The 22662-nt window shown below is 52.6% G+C and overlaps 1 protein-coding gene across 1 annotated transcript in view; it reads left to right on the forward strand.

Annotated features, from left to right (window-relative positions):
- ALDH1L1 (aldehyde dehydrogenase 1 family member L1) overlaps nucleotides 1-22662 on the forward strand; it is a 42449-nt gene that overhangs the window by 15428 nt on the left and 4359 nt on the right. Inside the window, exons 9-20 of the mRNA XM_036323007.1 lie at nucleotides 413-504; nucleotides 3099-3246; nucleotides 4981-5100; nucleotides 6306-6433; nucleotides 8894-9044; nucleotides 9336-9406; nucleotides 10323-10428; nucleotides 12394-12481; nucleotides 14554-14647; nucleotides 16225-16324; nucleotides 17694-17792; nucleotides 20618-20783. Coding sequence (XP_036178900.1) covers nucleotides 413-504; nucleotides 3099-3246; nucleotides 4981-5100; nucleotides 6306-6433; nucleotides 8894-9044; nucleotides 9336-9406; nucleotides 10323-10428; nucleotides 12394-12481; nucleotides 14554-14647; nucleotides 16225-16324; nucleotides 17694-17792; nucleotides 20618-20783 — 1363 coding nt within the window. The remainder of the gene's footprint in view (nucleotides 1-412; nucleotides 505-3098; nucleotides 3247-4980; nucleotides 5101-6305; nucleotides 6434-8893; nucleotides 9045-9335; nucleotides 9407-10322; nucleotides 10429-12393; nucleotides 12482-14553; nucleotides 14648-16224; nucleotides 16325-17693; nucleotides 17793-20617; nucleotides 20784-22662) is intronic.

The raw sequence follows: 22662 nt of genomic DNA on the forward strand, positions 1-22662 counted from the left end.
TGAGATTACGTGTTTATAGAGCTGGACTTGAGTCAAAAGCTGCTATGGCTGAGCCCATCTGTGAAATGGAAGGAATAAAACCCACCTCCGTGGATGTTGTGAGTGGTAGAGGAGAGCATGCGCATGAAAAAGGTCAATTTAGTAGCACCTGTTAGGATCTAAAAAAATGTTGGCAAAGAGCCTAACAGTCATCAAAAGAATCAGGTACTTCTAGAGTGTGTACACACGTAGAGTTCTAAACACTTCAGGGGGTGGTCAGTCCAGGACCTTCAGGCTCCTTGAGGCAGCTGCACCTTGGAGTGGACCGAGAGCCAAGCCTGGTACCGTGCACACATCAGGGGCTGCTGTCACCCAGCTGACACCTGCTCCCAGCTCCCTTGAGACCTATGTTCTCACCACGCCTGTTTTTCAGAGTGCCTGGAAACGGATTCTCCCCAATGTCCTGGAGGTAGAAGACTCCACCGATTTCTTCAAGTCAGGTGCCGCATCAGTGGATGTGGTGAGGTATATATGAAAACCCAACAAAGGAGAAAGAGGGAAAGAAATGCTTGGTAAAGGCCAGGAGTGTTGGCGGGGGCGAGGGGGGTAGAGTCGGGGGGGAGGGGGTGGGAGAGGGATCCTATCCCAGGTGTCTGAGGCCGTGCCACTCATCAGCCCAAAACGTAATGGCGGGAAACCACCACCATTTGTTATACTCATGGTTAGCAGGTCAGTGATCCAGAAAGGGCCCGTGAGTGCAGGCCTGGCAGGCCACCCTGAATGACTACAGGTCAGTGGACTGGCAGGAGCTAGGACAGCTGAGTAGGGATGTACTACTGCTAGCTGGCTTCTCACTGCCATGCTGGCACCTGGGCCAGGAAGGCTGGCAGCTGCTTTGCTGGCACCACTGACCAGGCACCTGCGTGTGGTGGCTCGGGGACTTGGACTTTTCGCGGTGCTGAGAGCAAGAGTGCCAGCAAACAATGCAGGTGTGGTAGCACCTGTCGTCACCCAGCCTGGAAAGCCTCCCCATCGAGTCACTGCTCCTGACTTGATTGGTCTCAGCAGTCACAAGCCTATTCAGACTCAGGGGCAGGGACAGAGACCTAACCCTTCAATGGGAAGAGAATCAGCTAATGTATGACTGTTTTAAAACTGCCACAAGCTCCAATGCCTCCAGTGAAAGCCAAAGTATGCAGAAGGTGGGGGAGGACAGGCAGGTTGGGCCTGAGCAAATGAGTCTAACCTCACAAGTGTTCCCACTAGATATGTGTTGGGGGTAAGGGAATCATGATTTCAATATTTTTAAAATTGAGGTATAAGTTCATGTACAGTGCAATGCACAGATCTTAAGACGATAGTTTGGTAGGCTTTGGTTTAACTTGTGTAACCCACACAAGCTATATAATATATAAACTATAGATGATGTTATATATGAAAGATATAACATAAGTTATATCTTGATCAAGATAGACACCAGTCTCACCCTACGAGGTTCCCTCCTCCTCCTTTCCAGTCAGTAGCCCCATGGCCCATAGACAATCTTTCACCATAGATTAGTTTACCTATTCCTCAACTTCCTATGAATTGTCCTGCCTTCCATTTAACAGTGTATAAACAGAAGGTTCAGGATTAAAAAGAAAAAGAGCCCGGCCAGTATGGCTCAGTGATTGAGCATCAACTCATGAACCAAGAGTTCACCAATTCGATTCCCAGTCAGGGCACATACCCAGGTTGTGGGCTTGATCCCTAAAATCAATAAAAACATATTTAAAAATAAAAAAGAGAGAAGGATGTGGAATACACTAGAACATCTTTTCTTATAACAATAGTAATTAATTTATTCAGTTTGGTTTGAGCAAAAAAGCCAAAAAGAAAAAAAAAGAAAGTTCAAAAGTCTACAGTAGCTTTCTTTAGGCATAATAATTGACGACTCCAAAGAGTCAAATTATGTCATTGACTTGTCACCATCTGTTGCTTCATTTGGGGGCAGGGATTTTCTTCATAGTGACAAGATGGCTGCACAGTAGCTTTGGTCTCATTTCTTGCCTTTCCAGCTTTCCCACTGAAAAGGGGATTGCTCCTTCAGCAGTTTTCACAGAAGTCCTTGACTTGAATTTACTGTCTCTGGTGGAGTCATGAACCAATCACTGGCCAGAGAGAGGCATGCTGTAATTTGCCAACACTTACCTCCCTCCTCCTCATGCTGTCTCCCCTGGATACTTCCAATGTTCACTTGAGTCCAGAGTTTCAAAACATCTGATTCAGACAGTTCTACCATTTCAATAGTTATGTAGGTGGAGGGATGAATTTTTGGTTTCTTGCTCTATCATCTTTAGTCTTTACGTAGGCTTTTATTTATCTTGGGTAGATACCTACAAGTGAAATGGAAAGTATATGTTTGAATTTTAAGCAACTGCTTTACAGAGTGGTTTCCAAAGTACCATTTTACAGTCTTACCAGCAGTGTATGAGAACTCAGTTGGTAAGGTCCGGCTTTATAATTTTAAGACATTCTAATGAGTATGCAGCCATAGCTTGTGGTTTTAATTTGCACTTTCCTAATGACTAATGATATTGAGCATCTTTTCATATGTCATCCATGTTTCTTCTTTGGTGAAACATCTGATCAATCTTCTGACCATTTGTACTTAGGTTGTTTTTTTCTTAGTGTTGAGTTTTGAGAAATTGTAATATATCCTGAATAAAAGCCCTTTACCAGATATATGATTTAGAAATATTTTCTCTCAATCTGTGGCTTGCTTTTTAATCTTTAACAGTATCTTTTGAAGATTATTATTAATAGTTGGATTATCTCATTTACTCATCACAGAGTGGTAGCAGAGCTTTTATTATTCCCATATTACAGGTGAAGAAACTTAGACTCAGAAGAGTTTGCCACTTGCTCAAGGTCATAAATTAGTAAGTGGTGGAGCCAGAACTTGAAACCAGGGCCTCCTGAGTCCATGGACTGGGATCTTAACCCCAATTCTAGACTAACACTCATGCTGTGGCTGCTGGGAGAAATGTCTTTGGCACCACCACCTCTGCTGCTAGAATAGCGCAGGTCTGCCACGCCTCTTCCCATGCTCCCACTTTTAAAAACCTCCTCTCCTTCAGACTGGTGGAGGAGGTGAAAGAGCTGTGCGATGGTGTGGAATTGGAGAATGAAGACGTTTACATGGCAACCACTTTCAAGGACTTCATCCAGCTGTTAGTGAGAAAGCTGCGAGGGGATGACAAAGAGAGCGAGTGCATCATTGACTACGTGAGTTCTGGGCTTCCCCACATGGGCATGACCCGACAGACCCCTCAGGCATCTACTGCTATGGATCCAACAGAACACACGGGGGTAACCTGGATGTACAGGAAGGCAGGACCCCCCACGTGCCCACCTTTCAGTGTCCCAAGCTCTCCCTGGCAGCTCTGGGGAACCCGAGGATGCCAGGGCAGTGGGGCAAACTCAACAGAGGAAACTGCTGTCTAAGGCTCAGTATGTAGGGTAAGTTCTGAGTCCCAAGACACGGGACTAGGACAATAGGAAGAGGCCTCTCCCGAGCATTTCTCTCCCTCTTTCTCCTTTGTTGGGTTTTCCAGCTGCATCTCTGCTGTGCCCACAGCCCCTCCTAGATTACCTGCCTCGACTCTGGTGCCCCTGGGTGGCCCTAGACCAGCCGTGGGCAAACTACGGCCCGAGGGCCGGATCCGGCCCGTTTGAAATGAATAAAACTAAAAAAAAAAAAAAAGACCGTACCCTTTTATGTAATGATGTTTACTTTGAATTTATATTAGTTCACACAAACACTCCATCCATGCTTTTGTTCCGGCCCTCCGGTCCAGTTTAAGAACCCATTGTGGCCCTCGAGTCAAAAAGTTTGCCCACCCCTGCCCTAGACCCTGGTTCTGGTACGACCTTCTCCTCCATTTGTCGCTGTAATTTAGTGAGGGCAGTGACTTCGTGCTGTTGCTGATGTCTGGGTTGACTCACGGCTTCTCAGCTCTTCCATCACCTGTGTTACCAATTCTCTGCATTAAATTATTTTTGTTGAAATGCCAGGGAAAAAAGAAAGCAAGAGAGAAAAGAATTGGGAGTGTTTTCCCAATAAGGAAAATAAATGTTGCTATACATTTAACTTGTATTATGGAAGAGTGATGAAGTAATTGCAAGTCTGTTTCTTAGAGAAACTATTTATTTATTTATCCTTTAATCCTCACCCAAGGATATGTTTATTGATTTTTTTAGAGAGAGGAAGGGAGAAAGAGAGAGAGAAACATATCGATCAGTTGCCTTCCATGTGTGCCCAGACCAGGGATCAAATCCGCAACCTTTTTGGTGTACAGGACAATGCTCCAAGCAACTGAGCCACCTAGCTAGGGTGTTTCTTAAAGATATTCTTGAAAATTATCTCTAGGTTATCTTGGTACAAACTCCTACAGCAGTTAGCTTTGGGGTAGTTTGTCTGGCTGGTAGTTTGAAACAAAACCTGATGAAGAAAACACAGGCGGTCAGGATGGACCTCAGGTTGGCTATAGATTTGTGAACAGATGACTGATGAACAGGCTTCCCAGAGGTTCCTGCATTCAGCATGGAATTGCAGATATGTGGGTAAGTGAGTGGTGGGGCTGGTGTCATGTCTGGCGGCTTACAAGGGCCTGTCCACCTACTTTCTATGTGTGAAGGCCAAGCAAACAGCCTGAGGTCACATAGCAGGTAAGTATCAGGGCTAGGACTTCAACCCAGGCAGTCTGGCCTCAGAGCCCATTCTATTCATTTCCTCTTACCACTCAGATCCTCAGACTTCTCATATAATAGACCCCTTGGGTGTGTGCTTGTGTGTGTGCTTGTGTGTGTGTGTGTGTGCACGTGCACACACACATGCATGCCAGTGGTTGTCTATCCATCTGTGTTTCCTGTGTCTCCATGTGGGTCTGTGCCAGCCAATGATGCCCATTTGTGAAGAATCCACACTACAGCTAAAGCCTGTGAAACCTTTCTTTCCAGGTGGAAATGACAGTGAACAAGCTGACCCTCCGAATGCCCCACCAGCTCTTTATTGGGGGCACATTTGTGGATGCCGAGGGTGCCAAGACCTATGAGACCATCAACCCGACAGATGGAAGTGTGAGTGCAGGCCCAGCACCTTCTTTTTCCTCCCCCCCCCTGCTCCCCCATCCATGGTGTGCCTTCCCATCTACTCCCCTATCTGACACCGGCGGGTCCTGGCCCAGGGGACCTCTGCTTGGACACAAAAGAGCAGTCCATTGCCAGTCCTCCCTACAAGAATGACATAGAGGGAGGTGTAGTGTGGACGGGTTGGTGGGGGGGTTGGGGCAGGACTCTAAAGGGCCTGCTCTAGGACTGGAATAAATTTCAAACCGTTCCCTCCCCTCCACACTTCAACAGTTATCCCAGAATGGCCCCACCTTCTTGAATATTTGTACCCTAATGTCTGGAAATTCTTCCTTGAATCCTATGTTTGTCAGGATTCTTGACTATGACCCTCTCACACCATGACCCATGTACACACACATTCTCACACGTGTATATACTTGGGACAACACTTACTCTTACAGGTGTCTACCAAACGTTTTCTATCCTGCCCCATCTTACAGTATCGCTCCGGTCCCTGCAGAAAATAGGTAGCACACTCAACGTGGCTCATTGGAGGGAAATTTAAAGAAAGTGCTTCACAAAGAGACGGACAAGGTGTGGGGACACAGACAAAGGGTACAGTGCCCTTGGCAACAGCATGGAGTGCTGTCAGCGCCTCAAAGCCTGTTTTGGGAGTCCTGGGATAGAGGGTGTGTGGACAGGGCTGCCCAGCAGGTGCTGTCTGTAGTGACCAGCAAGAAAGCCCTGGCCTTCGCCCTCTAGCCCTTCTCTCCCACCTGCACCCAGGCCCATGCTGTAGACCATATGGGTACCCTTAGGGCATCCATATGGGTACCCTTAGGGCATGCAATGCAGATTGGGGACAGGTCTAGTCACCTCCAATGTCTAGCCTATTCCACTTAAAAAATAAACCTTTTGCCTGGGACTCACTAAATGAATGCGTCTATGCTCTTGGTTTGAAAATGCTCAGCCTTAGTGGGCAGCCCAAGTCTGTTGCCCTATGTGGGCTCAGTGAGAAAGTGATGAGAAGGTCCCTGGTATGTACAAACACAAATAGACCTTTCCCAGGCCTCATCTTACTCTGGTTGCACCCTCCCAGTGCCCTTCCATTGGTAGAATTTCCTCTCTGAGTGCACCCAGGTGGCTGGGGAGCAGGCAGGCGTGTCTGTGTCCACGGAGCCCAGGGAAGGCTTCAGAGTTCTGCTCCACCACAGGTCATCTGCCAGGTGTCCCTGGCCCAGGTCAGCGATGTTGACAAGGCAGTGGCTGCTGCAAAAGATGCCTTTGAGAATGGATTGTGGGGGAAGATCAGTGCCCGGGACCGGGGCCGGCTCCTGTACAGGTGAGAGCCACCCACCCACCTGTCAGCTCCCACCACCTTCAGCTCAGGGCGAGGATGGATGCTCAGGTCCTTTCAAGAAGAATTGGGGTTCCAGACAGGTCCCCAAGACCCGAGGCTCATAAAAGGCTACTCAGAGGAAGTGACTTGAGAGGCAAGAGGGATTTTGCAAGTGACCTCAGGGGAAAGAGTAGAGGGGACAGTGTGAGCAAAGATGAGGAGGTGCAAAAGTGAGGGAGTGGAACCACAAACTGGCAAAGCTAACAGCTGGTTCTGGGAAGACCCAGACAGACAGGATGCTCACCTGGACCAGCCCAGGGCTGGTGTGCACAGAGGCCGACAACAGCAGGGACGGGCTCATCCTCACATTCCCCCCACCCCCTTTTTGTAAAGTCAGGTTGTAAATGGCCCTCCCTCCTTAGCTCCAATCAGAAGTCTTAGAGAAGGACTTGGGATTGCTCTGGCTTGTGACCACAGGATGGAATGAGGCCTGGAAGAGAGGAGCTGCTCCCCTAGAACCAGGTGGTCTGAGTGGAGGTGGAGCAGTCACCCCCAAGAAAGGTGGGGTGATGTTTCCAGCAGAAGGGAGGGTGCTGGACAGACGAACAGAGCAGTATCCAAAAGCCTGGTGAGCCGGTTTCAGGAACCTGGCTTTGATGATCTGGTTTCTGGGGAAGCCCTCAGGCACGGAGCCTGGTGATGATGTAGTCTACCCTACCCCCTGAATACCTATGACCCTCACATCAGTGCTGGTCATCTGGCGGGAGAGGCCCCACCCTGGCCATGCCATCGGAATGCCTTTTGTTTCCATTCCAGAGGTCAAACATGCCAAGGCAGCCCCCGCAGCAGGGAAGCAGAGAGAGGGGCTTGCATGACTTGCAAAATGGAATAGATATGGTGGGGTTGGGGCCAGGTGAGGGCTATGGAGGCTGGGCATGCCAAGCATGCCTTTAGTTTCAAGATTTCTTGGAGCATCCATCAATTTTAGGCAGCCATTGGCTAATGACCTAGAGCCTCTGAAGGTCAGTCAGAGCTATGAAGCGTGCATGCCTGGGCTGGTAGTGGTGAGCTACTGGCCCTGGAACAGGGACCCTGTGGTAGACGGTGCCAGCCCAGAAGAAAGTGCCTTTCCCTGGAGATGCTCTCTTTCCATCTGGTGGCACATGTGATGACCCCACTGACAACAAAGATAGTGAGGAGGTGGTGCCATGCACAGCTGTAAGTGGAGACTCAACTGGATGGACAGACATGTCAAGGCCTGAGAACTCCTGGTGACCTGCTCCCTGCCCCATGCAGCCTCCTAGTCCCCAGGGAAGAGGTGTGCCCATTGCTGCCCTGGAATTTCCCTGAGAAATGGCTGCAGAGCACCCCTGGTTCAATGAGGGAAGTAGGACTACCATGGTTTTTGTGGAATATGGAATATATTATAGGAATAAGACATGATGCAATTGTGGGAGGAGCTGGGAAGATAGATCCAGAGGGGAGAGTTAGAGAAAGTCACTTGTAAGCTCCCCAGAACCCCAGGGAGATAAGACAGAACCTCCCTGAGAATCTGGGGAGCCAGTCACACCCAGCTGCCGGAGTGGGATCGTGAGGGTCAGGATCAGGTGGAGGTGTCAGGACAGGGTTGGAGCTGTATCCTGCGTGTTATGGGCAGCCACTGGGAGGACTGGAGGTATAGGCAGGACTGGACCAGGCCTGGGGGTGTTAGAGCCTTGCCAGTGGCTGTAGGCAGAAAAGAGCAGAGTGGAAACAGGTCAGCAGGCTTTGATCCTGGGCTGGTACTTCCCATTGTGCAAGACAGGGCTGCTCTAGGTAGGTGGTCTCCACCTTTCTCCGTCCACCCTACCCCTTGGATACCTTCGATCCTCATATCAGGAAGGGGGCCACTATTCTAACTCCTAGGCTGTCCACAGCAGCAGACCCGCCAGAACCGTGGGAGAACAACTGGATGTTGGAGTGTTCAGACTCCAGGAGGACTGTGTAGACATGCCTTCCCTTGCATCGCTCCCATCATCCCTCCCTCTCCATCCCTGGAGATGCCAGCTTTGGGAGCATCCTCCATTGGATTAGCTGGTGCTGGAAGCCAGAGAGGCTTTCCCCTGGTGGAGGCCACCCCGAGACCGAGAGGGTGGCCTTCTGGGATGGGGACCTCCTTGTTGGAGGCAGGCAGCCTCCTCTGCAGGATCAAGTGTGAGGATTATTATAAAGTAGTCAATCCATCGATATTTCGGGGAGGAAGCAAGGGAGAGAGGAACGGAGAGCAGGACAGAGGACATCATCTTCACACTCATCCAGCGAAGTAAATGTTACTGTTCCATCTCACAGATGAGGAAACTGAGGCCAGCACATCTGAGTGTGCAGGGCAGGGTTCCTGACTCCTTGAAGAACAGCCCTGAAAAAGCAGGCCAGGGTGTGCCAGGCCTGAGCCCATCTTCCCCCCTTCCTCCATGCCTTGGCCAGGTTGGCAGACCTCATGGAGCAGCATCAGGAAGAGCTGGCCACCATTGAGGCTCTGGATGCAGGCGCTGTCTACACCCTGGCCCTGAAGACTCACGTGGGCATGTCCATCCAGACCTTCCGCTACTTTGCTGGCTGGTGTGACAAGATCCAGGTGGGGACCAGGCGCCTTCCCACCGCAGGAGAGCTCACACAGGCAGGCCCGGCCCGGCAGGGAAGCCCGAGGGCAGCACATTACTCTGAATGTTGTAAACAGCATTATACATAAGCTGAGGGGTTTGGGTCTCCTACCCATCTGGGTAGTGGGGGTGTCAGGACACAGACAAAACCTTGCTCTTCCCTGGGCCTCAGCGGCAGGCTGGCTGCCCAAAGTGAAGGGAAGAGAAACTGGGCTGGTACTTCCCACTGACACCCCCTCACCCTCACCCCACCATGCTTCTTCCAGGGCTCCACCATCCCCATCAACCAGGCCAGACCCAACAGAAACCTGACCTTGACCAGGAAGGAGCCAATTGGGTGAGTCCCAGCACAGAGTGGAGAGTGGCCACACCCCAGGTGCTTTTCATGCAACACAATGTGTGGGGCACTGATAGCGTCTTCTGTTTATGTATTTATTGAACATCTATTTATTTGCCAACTACTATGTGCCAGACATTTCAGGTGCTGGAGATAAAAAACAATGATAAAAATTGATGAAAATTCCTATTCTCGGGATAAAAACAGCTTCCACTTCCACATGCCTGTTCTGTGGCCGGCACTATTTTAACTACTTTATAACCCTAATTTTATGTAATCACCACAAAAACCCTATATCAGTCAGGGTCATGGAGGAAAACAGAGAGTAGACTAAAAAATGCATCTGAAAACAGTATAATAATTAATGTGCTTTAAAATGAGAGACTCCTACGAAGCCCAAGGAACAGAAATACTGATGGAGAAAGGGGCAAGAGCAGAGACAAGTGCTCAGTGGAAGGAAAAAGAGAAGTGTCCAGTCAGCGTAGACAAGACTAGGGACTGGGGAAATGATTCAAACCCAGCAGGAGGAGGCCCTCCTGCCTGCCGTGTCACCCTGGGCCCTCTCTCTAGCTGCCAGGTCCTTACCCATGCCTGCCTGCTGTCACTGCCCCCATTGCTTGGTGCCACGCCCTACCAAACTGCATCACTAGGCTGGTCTCCCAGCTCCGATCAGAAACCGTTCAGTGTCCCATGCCATCGTGCCCTGGGAAGAGGGGCTCCTGCCAGACCGGATGCACTGCCCCGTCAGGGCCTGCAAAGGCAGACGGGAGCTGCCTCCAGCAGGACCGTTGGTGCCATATCAGGAAGCCTGGCCCTGGAGTGGATAGCAGGCCTGGGAGAGAGGAGGAAGCTGGAAGGCCTGCGGTGGGCACCAAGCCGAGTGGAGAGATGAAGGCCTTCTTCTTCTGTACGGCAGGGTCTGTGGCATTGTCATCCCCTGGAACTACCCCCTGATGATGCTTTCCTGGAAGACGGCCGCCTGCCTGGCTGCTGGGAACACAGTGGTGATCAAGCCTGCCCAGGTGGGTATGGGCAGGCCGAGGGCTGCAGAGGTTATGGGGAGGCACCTGGAAGGGAGCAGTCAGATGGCCATTCGCCCTTTGCCCACACCAGTCCTGGTTTCTCCTCAAGAAAGGAAGATACTGCTGATGAGAGCCGGCCTGCTGTGGGCCCCGCAAACTGCATCACTAGACTGGTCTCACAGCTCCGATCAGAAACCGTTCAGTGTCCCATACCATCGTGCGCTGGGAAGAGGGGCTCCTGCCAGACTTGATACATTGCCCCATCAGGGCCTGCAGAGTCAGATGGGAGCTGCCTCCAGCAGGACCTTTGGTGCCATATCAGGAAGCCTGGCCCTGAAGTGGAGAGCAGGCCTGGGAGAGAGGAGGAAGCTGGAAGGGCCAGTGCCATAAGCAGACTTCGTGTTCTTTTAGCCCTTAGGTCGCTGTGTCAGGATAACTGTGCTTGTGTTTGCAGCTGCCTGGTGAGTGGAGCCAGGTATTTCTCCACAGCACAGGAATTCTGGATTGGGGAGCGGAAACCCTGCTTTGTGCCTGTGCTCTGAGGCAGCCTGCAGGGGTCTATTAGAGAGCAGGTGCCGTGACCTCACAGCCTGCAGTGGTCTCTCAGCTTGCAGTGGTCTCACAGCCTGCAGTGGTCTCACAGCCTGCAGTGGTCTCACAGCCTGCAGGGGTCTGTTAGAGAGCTGGTGCTGTGGTCTCCTGTTTGGCTTCAGAGACCAAAGTCCTGGAGGGAAGTGGAGTGAGCAGTGGAATTTGTACATTTGCCACCCCAGCCCCTTACAGAAGGCACAGAGGTAGGATGTCAGAGGCTGCTCATGCAGGTCCGGAGGGCCTGAGCAAGGGCCCCCAGGGGTGAAGATACCCCCTCATGCCTGAGCCTCAGCCTCTGCATCTGTGCGTTGACAGTAACAGCCCCCTCCCTGATGCCTTCAGGGGAGTCAGGAACTGAATGTGAGGTACACCAGCAGGCAGCTCTCAACAGTGGGCCCAGGAGGTTTCTCACTTCCCCAGCTTCTTTGGGGCAATTTGGCCCCAAGGATATAAAGGTAAAAAAAAAATAATGATAGTTGACATTTGTAGTATTATAGTGCCTGGAGTTAGGCACTCCTTGAGCATTTTAACATATATAACGAATTAATACTAGTAATAATTTACATGCATGTGCTTATTTAAGCATCACAACAACCCCTTGAGAGGACCCTCAGCCTCCCCCCTTTTTATGGGGGGAGCTTTGTCCCTGGAAGACCCCCTCACTAGCCCACTGCCCTTGGAAACACGAAGACCTTCCCAGGGCCCACACCTCACAGGTCTGGCCCCTGAGCCTGAGGCCTGGTGGTGGGTGGGGCATAGCCTTACCCAGACAGGAGAGTTTCCTGGGTCACCAATTAATTCCTTCTTCCTCCAGAAGGTCAGTTGCTGGCTGGTCAAGGGCAGGACACCACCCCCAGCAGTGGAGTGGTTATCAGAGTCACAGCTGGACCCTGGAGCACCAGGCTCTCCTTGGCTGAGGTGCTGCCAGAGCCCAGCATGTGGGCAACTAAGGTGGCACCACAGCCAGAGAAGGAGCCGTTTTTTTCTGAGGAGGCAGGAAGTGGGTATGCCCTGCAGCGCTCTGCGTATGATGCCCTGCTGGGCAGTCCTCAGACTCTGCACTCCCTGATGGCTCAGTGTAAACAGTGACACATGCAGAACAGGGTCCAGGCCTGGCTGAGGGGCGGAAGTCCTGCCAGGAGAAGGTGCCGAAAGGTACCGAGGTTAGCAAGCCCTGTTCTTGGCTCCCAGCTGGAGCATGAGGGAAGCTGACTGGTTGGTGGTGCCACTATGATGAGGCATGAACGTGGCTTCCCCCAGGGGTCTTCCTGCCATGGCTGCCCCTCCCTGCTTGCGACCTAGGCTGCTGGGAGAAGAGGGCAGAGCCCCACTTCCCAATCCCTTCTGACCCAATCTTCTTTCCTGCCTCCTTAGGTGACCCCGCTCACAGCCTTGAAGTTTGCAGAGCTGACCTTGAAGGCTGGCATTCCCAAGGGCGTGATCAACATCCTCCCAGGATCTGGTAAGGGTGTGAATGGGGACATGGGCATCTGGGGGATCCAGGGCTCCAGGCAGCTGGAGATACACTTGGTCAGAACAGGGCCTACTGTATTATGTGCCCTGGCAGGTGAGCAGCCCAGTGCAGAGCCAGTGGGAAGGGGGAGGGGTGACCCTGGAGCCTAATTGAAAAAGGGATCTGAGGGTGAATAGGAATTAGCCACATTTGGGGACAAGGTTTATGCAGGGCTTGCGGTAAAGTGGAAGGCCATGGGATAAGGGGCAAGCTAGTTTCCAAGCATTCCAAACAGGTGGGGTAGTGAATGCCTGGGTCTGCATACCTGGGCCCTCCACACCCCGTCTTGCCATGCCTGGGCCCTCCTGGCCAGGCTGCATTCCCAAGGAAGGCCTTTTGGAGTCTGTGATGCTGGAACACCACCGCCCCCACAGCCAGGCCAGGCAATCCTTGGGTATCTGCTGGAGACCCTGTAAAAGCTGGAAATCTGGTTGCCTGCACCCTTGGGTGTCTACCTTGATAGGTTGAAAGCTACATGTGGACTGTATGAGTTTGCTTGGGCTGTTGTAACAAAGTGCCATAGACTGGGGGCCTTAAACAATAGGCATTGAGCCCTGGCTGAGTAACTCTGTCGGTTAGAGCCTCGTCCTGATACACCAAGGTTGTAGGTTTGATCCCTGGTCAGGGCACATACAAGAATCAATCAATGAATGTATGTATGTATGAATAAGTGGAACAACAAATCAATCTCTCCCTTTCAAAATCAATAAATTTAAAAATACACAGACATAGCTTTCTCATAGTTCTGGAGGCTAAAAGTCCAAGATCAAAGTGTGAGAAGGGTTGGTTCCTTCTGAGGCTTCTCAGGACCTTTCCGCTGCGTGTGCCTGTCTAAGCTGCTCTTGTAAGGACACCAGTCGGATTGTGTTAGGCATCACAACCCTGATTGGATTGGTTGATGACCTCATTTTACCTTGATTGCCTCTTTAAAAAGCCTGTCTCCAAATACAGTCACATCTGAAAAACTGGGGGTCAGGGCTTCATCACATATTCCAGCAGTAGGCAAAGGTAATGACCACCAGAGTGAGGAGGTACCTTCAGATCCAAAGATGAAGCAGGCCACTCCATGGATATAACGGAATTTACCGGAGGGTAATCTACTTATGGGAAGGTTGGGTCAGAGTGGAAGGGACGACCCAGCAACTCTGCACAGACCCGATAGTGTACTTTTTTATAGTATAACTCGGGCACTGAAAACTGACAGGCTAGAGCAGCGGTGCTCAACCTGTGGGTCGCGACCCTTTGGGGGTCGAACAACCCTTTCACAGGGGTCGCCTAAGACCATCGGAAAACACATATATAATTACATATTGTTTTTGTGATTAATCACTATGCTTTAATTATGTTTAATTTGTAACAATGAAAATACATCCTGCATATCAGATATTTACATTACGATTCATAACAGTAGCAAAATTACAGTTATGAAGTAGCAATAATTTTATGGTTGGGGGTCACCACAACATGAGGAACCGTATTAAAGGGCTGCGGCATGAGGAAGGTTGAGAACCACTGGGCTAAAGGATGCACTATCACCTGGGGCCATACCGCCTGGTGGTCTTGTGGTAGGTGATTGTTTGTAATGGATGCTATTACCACTTTGATATTTATCTCAGTTGTCACGCCATTCACGGCTGTTACTAACAAAGATATTTATGGCTACATTTAAGGAACACAGATAATCGTCTAGAAAGCTTTGGTATACTTTCTGAAGACAGTGAGGTCGGTCAAAGGCCACAGCATGAAGCTAAACAATGAAATGAAATCCAGGACACAGAGATGGAGTTGATTTTGTTCACATCTACATCTATACAGTATGGATTTTGAGAAGATATAATTATGCCCTAACAGGGAGCAAGACCCAGAGAACCTCAGGAACCGTCAGTGCTAAGCACACAGAACATGGCCCAGAGTTCTGGCCTCGGGGTGGACGTGAGGGTAAAGGGGCTCATGCCTCTCCACCCCAGCACCTCGGAGACCACCCTGACTCCCTCCCCTCCCCTGCCTACTCCCATCCACAGGCTCATTGGTTGGCCAGAGACTCTCAGACCATCCTGATGTGCGAAAAATTGGGTTCACAGGCTCCACGGAGGTGGGAAAGCACATCATGAAAAGGTAGGTGGTGGGGTGTGTGGGAGAGGCCACCATGTGGCGCTGGTTCTGGCGTCTGGAACTGGACGGTGCTGTGTGTGAGCTCGATCCTGCTCCTCAGCCTCCATGTGCGCCCAGTGCCCACAGGCCAGGTCAACAGGCTCTGATCTCTAGTGTGTGGCACACTCTTGGCATGGCCGGTGGTAGCTGCTCCTGGTGCTCACTTGGATTGGTGGGATGCTGGAGCTCAGGTGGCTGCGGAGCGCCTGGGATAGAGCTCTTTCCCTGGGTCAGTTCTGAAGCCCTTGACCCCACAACTCCACGAGCCTCTCTGTGCCCCTCAGCCCTGCACAGGCCCTCTGAGAGCCAGCCTGGGCCGCGACCCCCTTCTCAAGTGGGCGCCATGCTTATACACAACATCCACTTTTGGGTCAGGAGCCACAGCCAATTGGCTGGTGGGTCATGTCTTTAGGGTCAGTAGAGGCTGATGTCGCAGCCTGTGATGCACCAGGCAGGGCTGGCTGTTCTGATTCATTTTGAGTGCAGCAGAGCAAGCCTTGGTATTGAAGAGAAGGACGGTGGAGAGAGCGAGGGACTGAAGGATGGACAGGCAGACAGACAGATGACAAAGTAGGGGAGGTAACTGCCAGTAGTAGTAGCAGCTCATTTACCTTTTCTGATTCTAAAGCTGGCCAGTCTCTACATGTAGGTGAGAGTCATGTCCAAATGCGCGTGTGAAAGTTCAGAGGGAGGACTCAGGAAATGTCCACTCTGAGAACTCCAGGGAAGAAGGGTTTGGTGAGCAGCATCTGTGGCTCTGTGGCTGCTGTCTTCCCGGGATCCTCTCCACGCCCCTGTGGCTGGTGCCTGAAACAGAGGAGTCCTCCTCCTGCAGTCAGTCCTGAGTGAGGAGCCCCCTGCCCTGTGTGATGCCTTGTTTTCCTCTGGCCCAGTCCACTGAGGACAGTATCAGTAGGTCCGTTTCGTGTCCACTGAGGCAACAGGCACAGGACCCCCAGCTACTCCCTGTTGGCACCCATCATTAAAAGCCCTACAGTACTACAGCTGCCCTAGGGAGGATGACTCTGTGTCTGATTTATTAGTTTGACATGGAACACCTAGTTCATGCTCAGACAAATGCCTGCCCACTCCAGCGGGCCTTAGGCTCAAGTGGATGGGGTCAGACAAAGGCACCGTGGTGACGGGAGCTTGGGTTTTACATGGGGCTGTCAGGGCAGGCACCCTAAAAAGACAGCTTGGGAATAGAGGCCTGCAGGAAGTGAGAAATGAGCTTCAGGGACATCTGAAGAAGGAGTGACCAGAAGGGGGAGCAGTGAGAGCAAGGCCTGAGGTGGGTGTGGGCTCGGGTGTTGGAAGAGGAGGAAGCACAGTGGGAGCCAGTGAGTCAGGGCGGCAGCAAGGAGTAGTCGGCCAGGGAGGGATGGGGAAGGTGCTGGGCCTGGTCTCCCATGGGGCTCCCGCTACCCCTCTGCTTGCTCTTTCAAGTGAAACATGCTTTGGAGCTGCCCTTGGCCCCCTCTTCCTCGAGCCCTGCGTACCCATCTGCATGGACCCAACCCCACCTACACTGTTTCTTTCAGCTGTGCCCTGAGCAACGTGAAGAAGGTGTCCCTGGAGCTCGGTGGGAAGTCACCCCTCATCATCTTTGCTGACTGTGACCTCAGCAAGGCTGTGCAGATGGTGAGGGCTGGCCTGTGGGGTGAGGGAGCGAACAGGGAGCAATGTGGGGAGGAGGCTTTCTCTGATTCTTCAGTCAAACTTACGCATTTAACCTAAACTGTGGTGTCACCGCAAGCATAGGCTGTGGCCGGAGGGGTCTTGGGGACAAGGAATGACGTGTACCCTCTAAAGCCAATTTCCCAAGAAGTTTCATAGCTGTAAGGATAATGGGAATCAGCCTCCTGGATCAGGAAACACGCTGGAACCAGTGCAGCAACCTTTCCTGCCCCAGAAAAGCAAGGCAGAGCCCTGGGCCTGGGAACAGCCCTGCTGACAGCGATCCACCCCAGCCTTCGGCTGTGTCCACACTTGCCCAGCTCTGCCACAGACTCACTGGGCAGTCTTGGGCAAATTGCTTAACCTTCCTAGGCCTCTGTGGTCTCACGTGTACAATGGGAGGATAGTGGACCTTCCTCCTATGGCTGTTACAAGGATTAAACAAGCGGTTATGTCTGAAGGACTTAGGATGGCGGCCGCACGTGGCAGGGCCGTGCGTCAGTTCTTCTTACGTTAGTATTGCCCCCTGTCATTGTTATGCCTCAGTCAGTCCCCTGGCTGAACAGTAAGGCCCCATTCAGCCAGGCGCCCAGAGATGCCCCCACCCCATCTCAGCCCTATTGTACTGTGGAGGGTGATGTGACACCCAGCACGAACACGGAAGGGAGCCCAGCCTCACCAGATGGGGAAACCAAGGGAGGCCAGCCCCTCAGCTCAAGATCTTGGCCCAGGATCTGGGGCAAGGCAGTCCCAGCTTTCAGGAGAGCCGCGCAGCCAGCCTCTCGCCCTTCCCCTGGTCCCCCACATGGAGCTCCTCAGGTCCCAAAAGCAGGTTCCCCTGGGCCTGTGTGCACATTTATCCTGGACTCCTGCCAGGAGTTCCCTCAGGCTGGGTTGGCAACCCATCCCTTCCACGGCGGGCTGGCTGCCTGCCTTTGCCCACCCTCTGCTGCCCGCTCCGTGCTAACAGACTTGCCAGACTCAACTCCAAGGGTGTGGGCTCTGACCCCCCTTGAGTCACCCCAGGAAGCCCATCCAGTGTGCAGGGTCCCCAGGCTCACTCCACTTCGCTTCCTCTTCTCCTCCACTCTCTGCAACATGGACACAGGCCTTGTCCCCCAGGGCAGGTCACCCTTTGCCTCTCCTCTCAGGTGACTGAGGAATGGGTACAGTGCATGTGCCCAGCACTGGCTGGGCCTGGCCACCTCAGGAGGCCAGGACATGGGCATTCCTCCCCTTTCCTGTATGAAGCGGATACCGGGGCCCAGTGGGAGTGGAGAGCCAGCACCTCTGGGAGCAGCTGTAATCCAGTATTCTTGTCTATGTGCCGAAGGGGATGAGCTCCGTCTTCTTCAACAAAGGCGAGAACTGCATTGCAGCGGGCCGGCTCTTCATAGAGGACTCAATACACGACCAGTTTGTGCAGAAGGTGGTAAGTTCTGCCACTGGGCCTCAGCGGTGCTGGTGCATCGGGCAGTCACCTGGCTGCAGGGGCTGGGCCAGGTGGAGCTGGGCACCAGCCACCTAGAACAGGGGAGTTGTATCGAGTTTCACTGGATTTTATTATTTTAGAAACCCAGCAGCTGAGATTGACATAAACACAAAGGGTTTATCTTGGGCCAGGTCCCTAGCAGTGGAGCCTGAGCCAGGAATCCATGTGGCCTACCAAAGGTGAGCTCTCACACAAAGCCTGGGAGATGCCAGGGTCCTGGAGGGAACGGGGACGGAGGACGTGGTCTCAGGTGACGTCCAGCCTTGGCCTGACCCACAGACAGGAAATTTGGAGCACAAGTGACACCACGCAGGTGTGCCCCTGGGGTTGAGGGGCCAGGCTTTTGTCTCCTGTCAACAGCTGTTGACTGTGGCCTGCCCACCGGCTGGAGGAGGCAGCCCCTGTCAGCTCTCAGACCTGTCAGCAGCCACCTCTCACGGCCACTGCGGAGGGGGTGCCCACAGTAAAGGGGATGAGTGGGGGCTGACAGCATCTCCTACCTTCTCACAGCATAGATACAGAAAGGAGACTCACTCTTTCCCCGGCAGTGCTGTTGGAAAAGGCTGTGGGGAAGAGTGCGGGCTGGTGGCTCCGGGTCTCTGGTCCACCCGGATCCATTCAGGCCTAGCAGGGCGTGGGGACCTCTCGCTGGCTCAGCCTCAGCCAAGAGCCCCTCTGCCCTTCGTGTCATGGAGAGCAAAATCGAATCCCAGTGGATACGAAAGGGGATGCTGGGGGCAAAGGCTCTATGTGCAGGTTTAAACAAACCGTGTTTAGGAAGAGAGGAAAAGAGAGAGTAGGCTGGGGAGAGGATGGGACTGCTGTTAGGAAGGCTTTCCTGGAGAAGATCTTGAATACTTGGGTGAAAATGGGAAAGGCGGTGAAGAAAGGGACAGATTTTCTAAAAGGGAGTGTAACAGCTTTTGGGAGTGTAACGACTCCCAAACCTAGTAGCTGGAGATGACAGCTGCTCACGCAGCCCACGCTCCTGCGGGCTGGCAGCGTGGACACCAGCCCAGGTTCGCCGGAGCTTGTCATACATCTGCGGTGAGGTGCCAGGTCAGCGGGAGCACTTGGCGACCACGTAGGGTGGCTCATCCTTGTCCTTGCGGTCCTCTCTATTCTACAGTTTGTGCTCGGGCACGGGCAGGGCCCATGGCAGGACTCCCGAGAGTGAGAGTGGAGCTCAGCTCCACTGGGGGAGGACAGGGCTCGGATTCCCAAATGCAGGGAGTGAGCTGCACATCCAGTGTTGCGGCCAAAGGTAAACTGAGGGTGGTGGTGGTGAGGGGGGGTGAAAGGATTAAGAAAAGACAGATAAGAGAATGAAAGCTGGGTCTCGGTGGGACACTGCTCCCTGATGAGACAGCGCCAGCGTCCACAAGCCGTGTCTTTATTTTATAGCAGATGCCACAAGGCAAAGTAGGGGTGTGATCACGTTGTTTACAGCATTCTCGTGAGTTCCAACCCTACTCAACTACATGCACCTGAACTCTAGCACAAGGCACATGGGGCCACGTGTTTGTACCATAGGTTCAAGCTTACAACCACAGCCGTTGGCTATAATTGTGCTGGAGGGCAGGGCAATTGTGCTGGGACTTGCATGTGGCAATGAGAGGACCCTGTCCTTTCATTAGTCCGAGGTTTGAACCTGGCCAAAACACCATAACTGCGCCCCACAATCCAGGAGACACTGCAAGGTTGCTCTTGCTGTCCTGGGGAAACAGGGGAGACAGGCAGGAGCAAGCGAGGCCTTCTCCCGACTTGGGGACTCTTCAGGACCGTCAGAGGAGCTAAGGGGCCCTGGCCGGAGGGCAGGGGTTGGGGATTGAATGCCTCCTGCATCCTATTAGGCTGGGCTGGGGGTATGGAGCCTGCACAGGAGTGAAGTGGCCTTGGCTACAAAGGAAGCCAGTCGGGTCTTACCTTGAAGAGGCTACAGTTAGGGCAGAGATGTCCTTGTTCGGTCTTAGGGAACCAAGGAAGGAGCTGAGAAGCGGGTGACAAAAGCAGGAGGTGCTGACTCTAGCCTAGAGCCCTATCGGTGCTGCCCCTCCACCCCCACATGGTGGCTATGTTCACCTGGATTCCTTTTCCTATCATAGCATCCCACACCCCGATCTTTTCTGTCTCTCCCCATCCCAGCCCCAGAATCGGCAAATACATCTGGTACACCCCTGAGGAGACCCAGGCCATCTCTAGGTAGCAAAGCCCAGACCTACTTGTATGTTGGCTTCCTGGAGAAGGAGGCCTTCAAGTTCGATTCTGAAGCAGGCAGAAGTGGGGGTGAGCGGGGTGGACTCAAGGCCCAGGGTTCTCCATTCCACTCCGCGCCTGTCCCACCTTGTCACCAGGGCCTTGCGTATACTGGACTCCCGGGATAAGCCTTCCTGTAGCTTCTTAGTCCGTGAAGCTGGGTGCAGGACCAGTATAGAGACTGTGCTGCCCCAGCCCGGCCTCCCTCCCTCACAGGCACACCTGCCTCTCTTTTCCATTCACCCATGTCCGTGCACAACTGTGTTTCCCAGTCCATCTGACACTGGGCTCAGGTCTCCTTGCACGGAGCATACATTTGAATTTCAGCCTGGAAGGCAGGCTGGGAACAAGAATATGGAATGTCCTGAGTGCCAGAAACCGGCGTGTGGACTTTCTTCAGGGGCCAATGGTTGGTCCTGAAAATGCAAACATGGGAAGGGGGGCAGTTACTGAGCAAAGTCAGAAACTGCAGCCGCTGAGTGAGACCTGACTGGGAGGACTTTCCGCAGGTAGAAGAGGTGAAGAAGATGAAGATTGGCAACCCTCTAGACCGGGACACCAACCATGGGCCGCAGAATCACCAAGCCCACCTTCGGAAGCTGATAGAGTACTGCCAGCGCGGCGTGAAGGAAGGGGCCACTCTGGTCTGCGGTGGGAATCAAGTCCCTCGGCCAGGTCAGTCAGAGCACTGCTGGCCCACTTGGGCAAACTGAGGCAGCAGGCAGCATGGCCTGTGGTTTCTTGCTCAGCTCTAGTAGGAGGTATGTGAAGGCCTGGTACCTGTACAATCAGACTCCCAGGTCTCAGGCCCCATCCAGTCTCTTGGATGGGGTGGCCTTGGCTAGTTGGACACCTGCCAAACCAGGTGTGGGACTGGCAAGGTGAAGGCTGCTTTAATCTATATTGTAGTGGACTCTGACTTGCCACTAACATCACTGCATCCTTGACATTCTTTCCTCCCGTGGGTTCCATGGCCCTGGAGTGCATGGTTTTCCCATCTTTGGCCATTCCTTCTTGGCAGTTGCTCTTTGCTGGAAGCTCCCTCTTAAATGGAGGTAGATCCCCAAGTCTGTCCTGAGTTTGAAGCACTTCTCATGTTAGACACTTTCCCTAGAGGACCTCGCTCTCAGCAATGGCTCGGATGCTCCCAAATATCTGTCTCCAGGTTCCTCCTCACTCAGGACGCCTGACCACCTGGACACCTCCACCTGCATGTCCCCCAGGCCCTTCAAACTCAAGGGTACCAAATCCATCACATCATCACAGCGGCCCCAGACTCAACCTGACCCCAAACACACACACCAGTATCTCTAGAACCTTCCATTTGATTAAGTCAGCAGAGCCAGAGGGGCCGGAGCCACAGGTGTGGACTGTCTGCGCTGCTTCCCCTTAGACTGCCTGCTCCAGGGGCACAGGAGCCGCGTGTCCCCTCTACATCGTTAGGTCCTTCGTGTCAGCACCGAGCCTACACCAAGCCTGAGTTAACTTGATGGAACGAAGGAGGGAAGGAAAGAATGAATTCATGACTCCTGTCTTTTCTTGACCTCCTACTCTTAATTAAATTAATTAAATGCTCTGAAGTCTAGACATCTGTCTGCTTCTCCTGTCTCCCTGCCACCATGAGGTCGACCCCCTGCATCTTGCTCAGCTCTTGCGTGGACCGTCACTGTGGCTTCCTCTGAGATCGCTTGAACCCCGCTAATCCTTTACTTGTGCGGCTGCCAGCGGTCTGGTTGTGCCGTCCCAATGTTGGAACTCTTCCACAGTGACCCCGTCTCCTGCAGAGCAAACTCCAACTTCTCAGCTTCCCACCAAGAGCATCCTGATCTCTATCTAATTTGCTTGCCCTTGACCCATGCTCTGGCCATGCTTAACTCTCCTTTGAACACGTCTCACATTTTCTCTCTCTCTCTGCATTTGCCGCTTCTCTGCTTAGCAAACACCCCCCTGGTTTCCCCATCAGGGGAAACGTGGAAATACTGGTGAACGTATTTTCCAGCTTAAATGGCAGCCAGGCCCAGGCCATCGCTGTGCCACAGGCACTCCTGGGCACCTCAGACCTCAATAGTTTTATTGCCACTATCTACCGACCTCTTCCTCGCCCTCCAGTCTACTGGGAATTCCATGGGGCCAGAGCTCAGGGATGGATGAAAGAAGGAGACATGAAAGCACTGTTCAAAGAGCAGCTTGGGGTGCAGCTTCCAGGAACCAAGAGCCATGGGGAACCCTCACCACCACCGCTGTCTGAACTGAAGGGCAAGAGGAGGGAGTGAATTCCTGGGACCTGGTTAGGGCAGTGCCTTGGGACAGGGGCTGCCTCCTAGTGGCCAAACCCAACTGGAAATTGGAGGATGAGAGAGCTCCCCACAGCAGCACAGAGAAAGGAGCAGAAGGGATGGGAGAGGGACAGCAGCTGGCCAGCCCAGAGCTCCCAGCACCTGGTGGGCAAATACAGGCCACACCACAGGAGTCAAGATGTATTCATACATAACACAGTTTTTAAATGGTAACTAATGTTAAAATATATTTATAAATATATAAAATATGGAATATT

This window comes from Myotis myotis, unplaced genomic scaffold (assembly GCF_014108235.1).
Source record: "Myotis myotis isolate mMyoMyo1 unplaced genomic scaffold, mMyoMyo1.p scaffold_m19_p_9, whole genome shotgun sequence".
In the NCBI taxonomy this organism is placed as follows: domain Eukaryota; kingdom Metazoa; phylum Chordata; class Mammalia; order Chiroptera; family Vespertilionidae; genus Myotis; species Myotis myotis.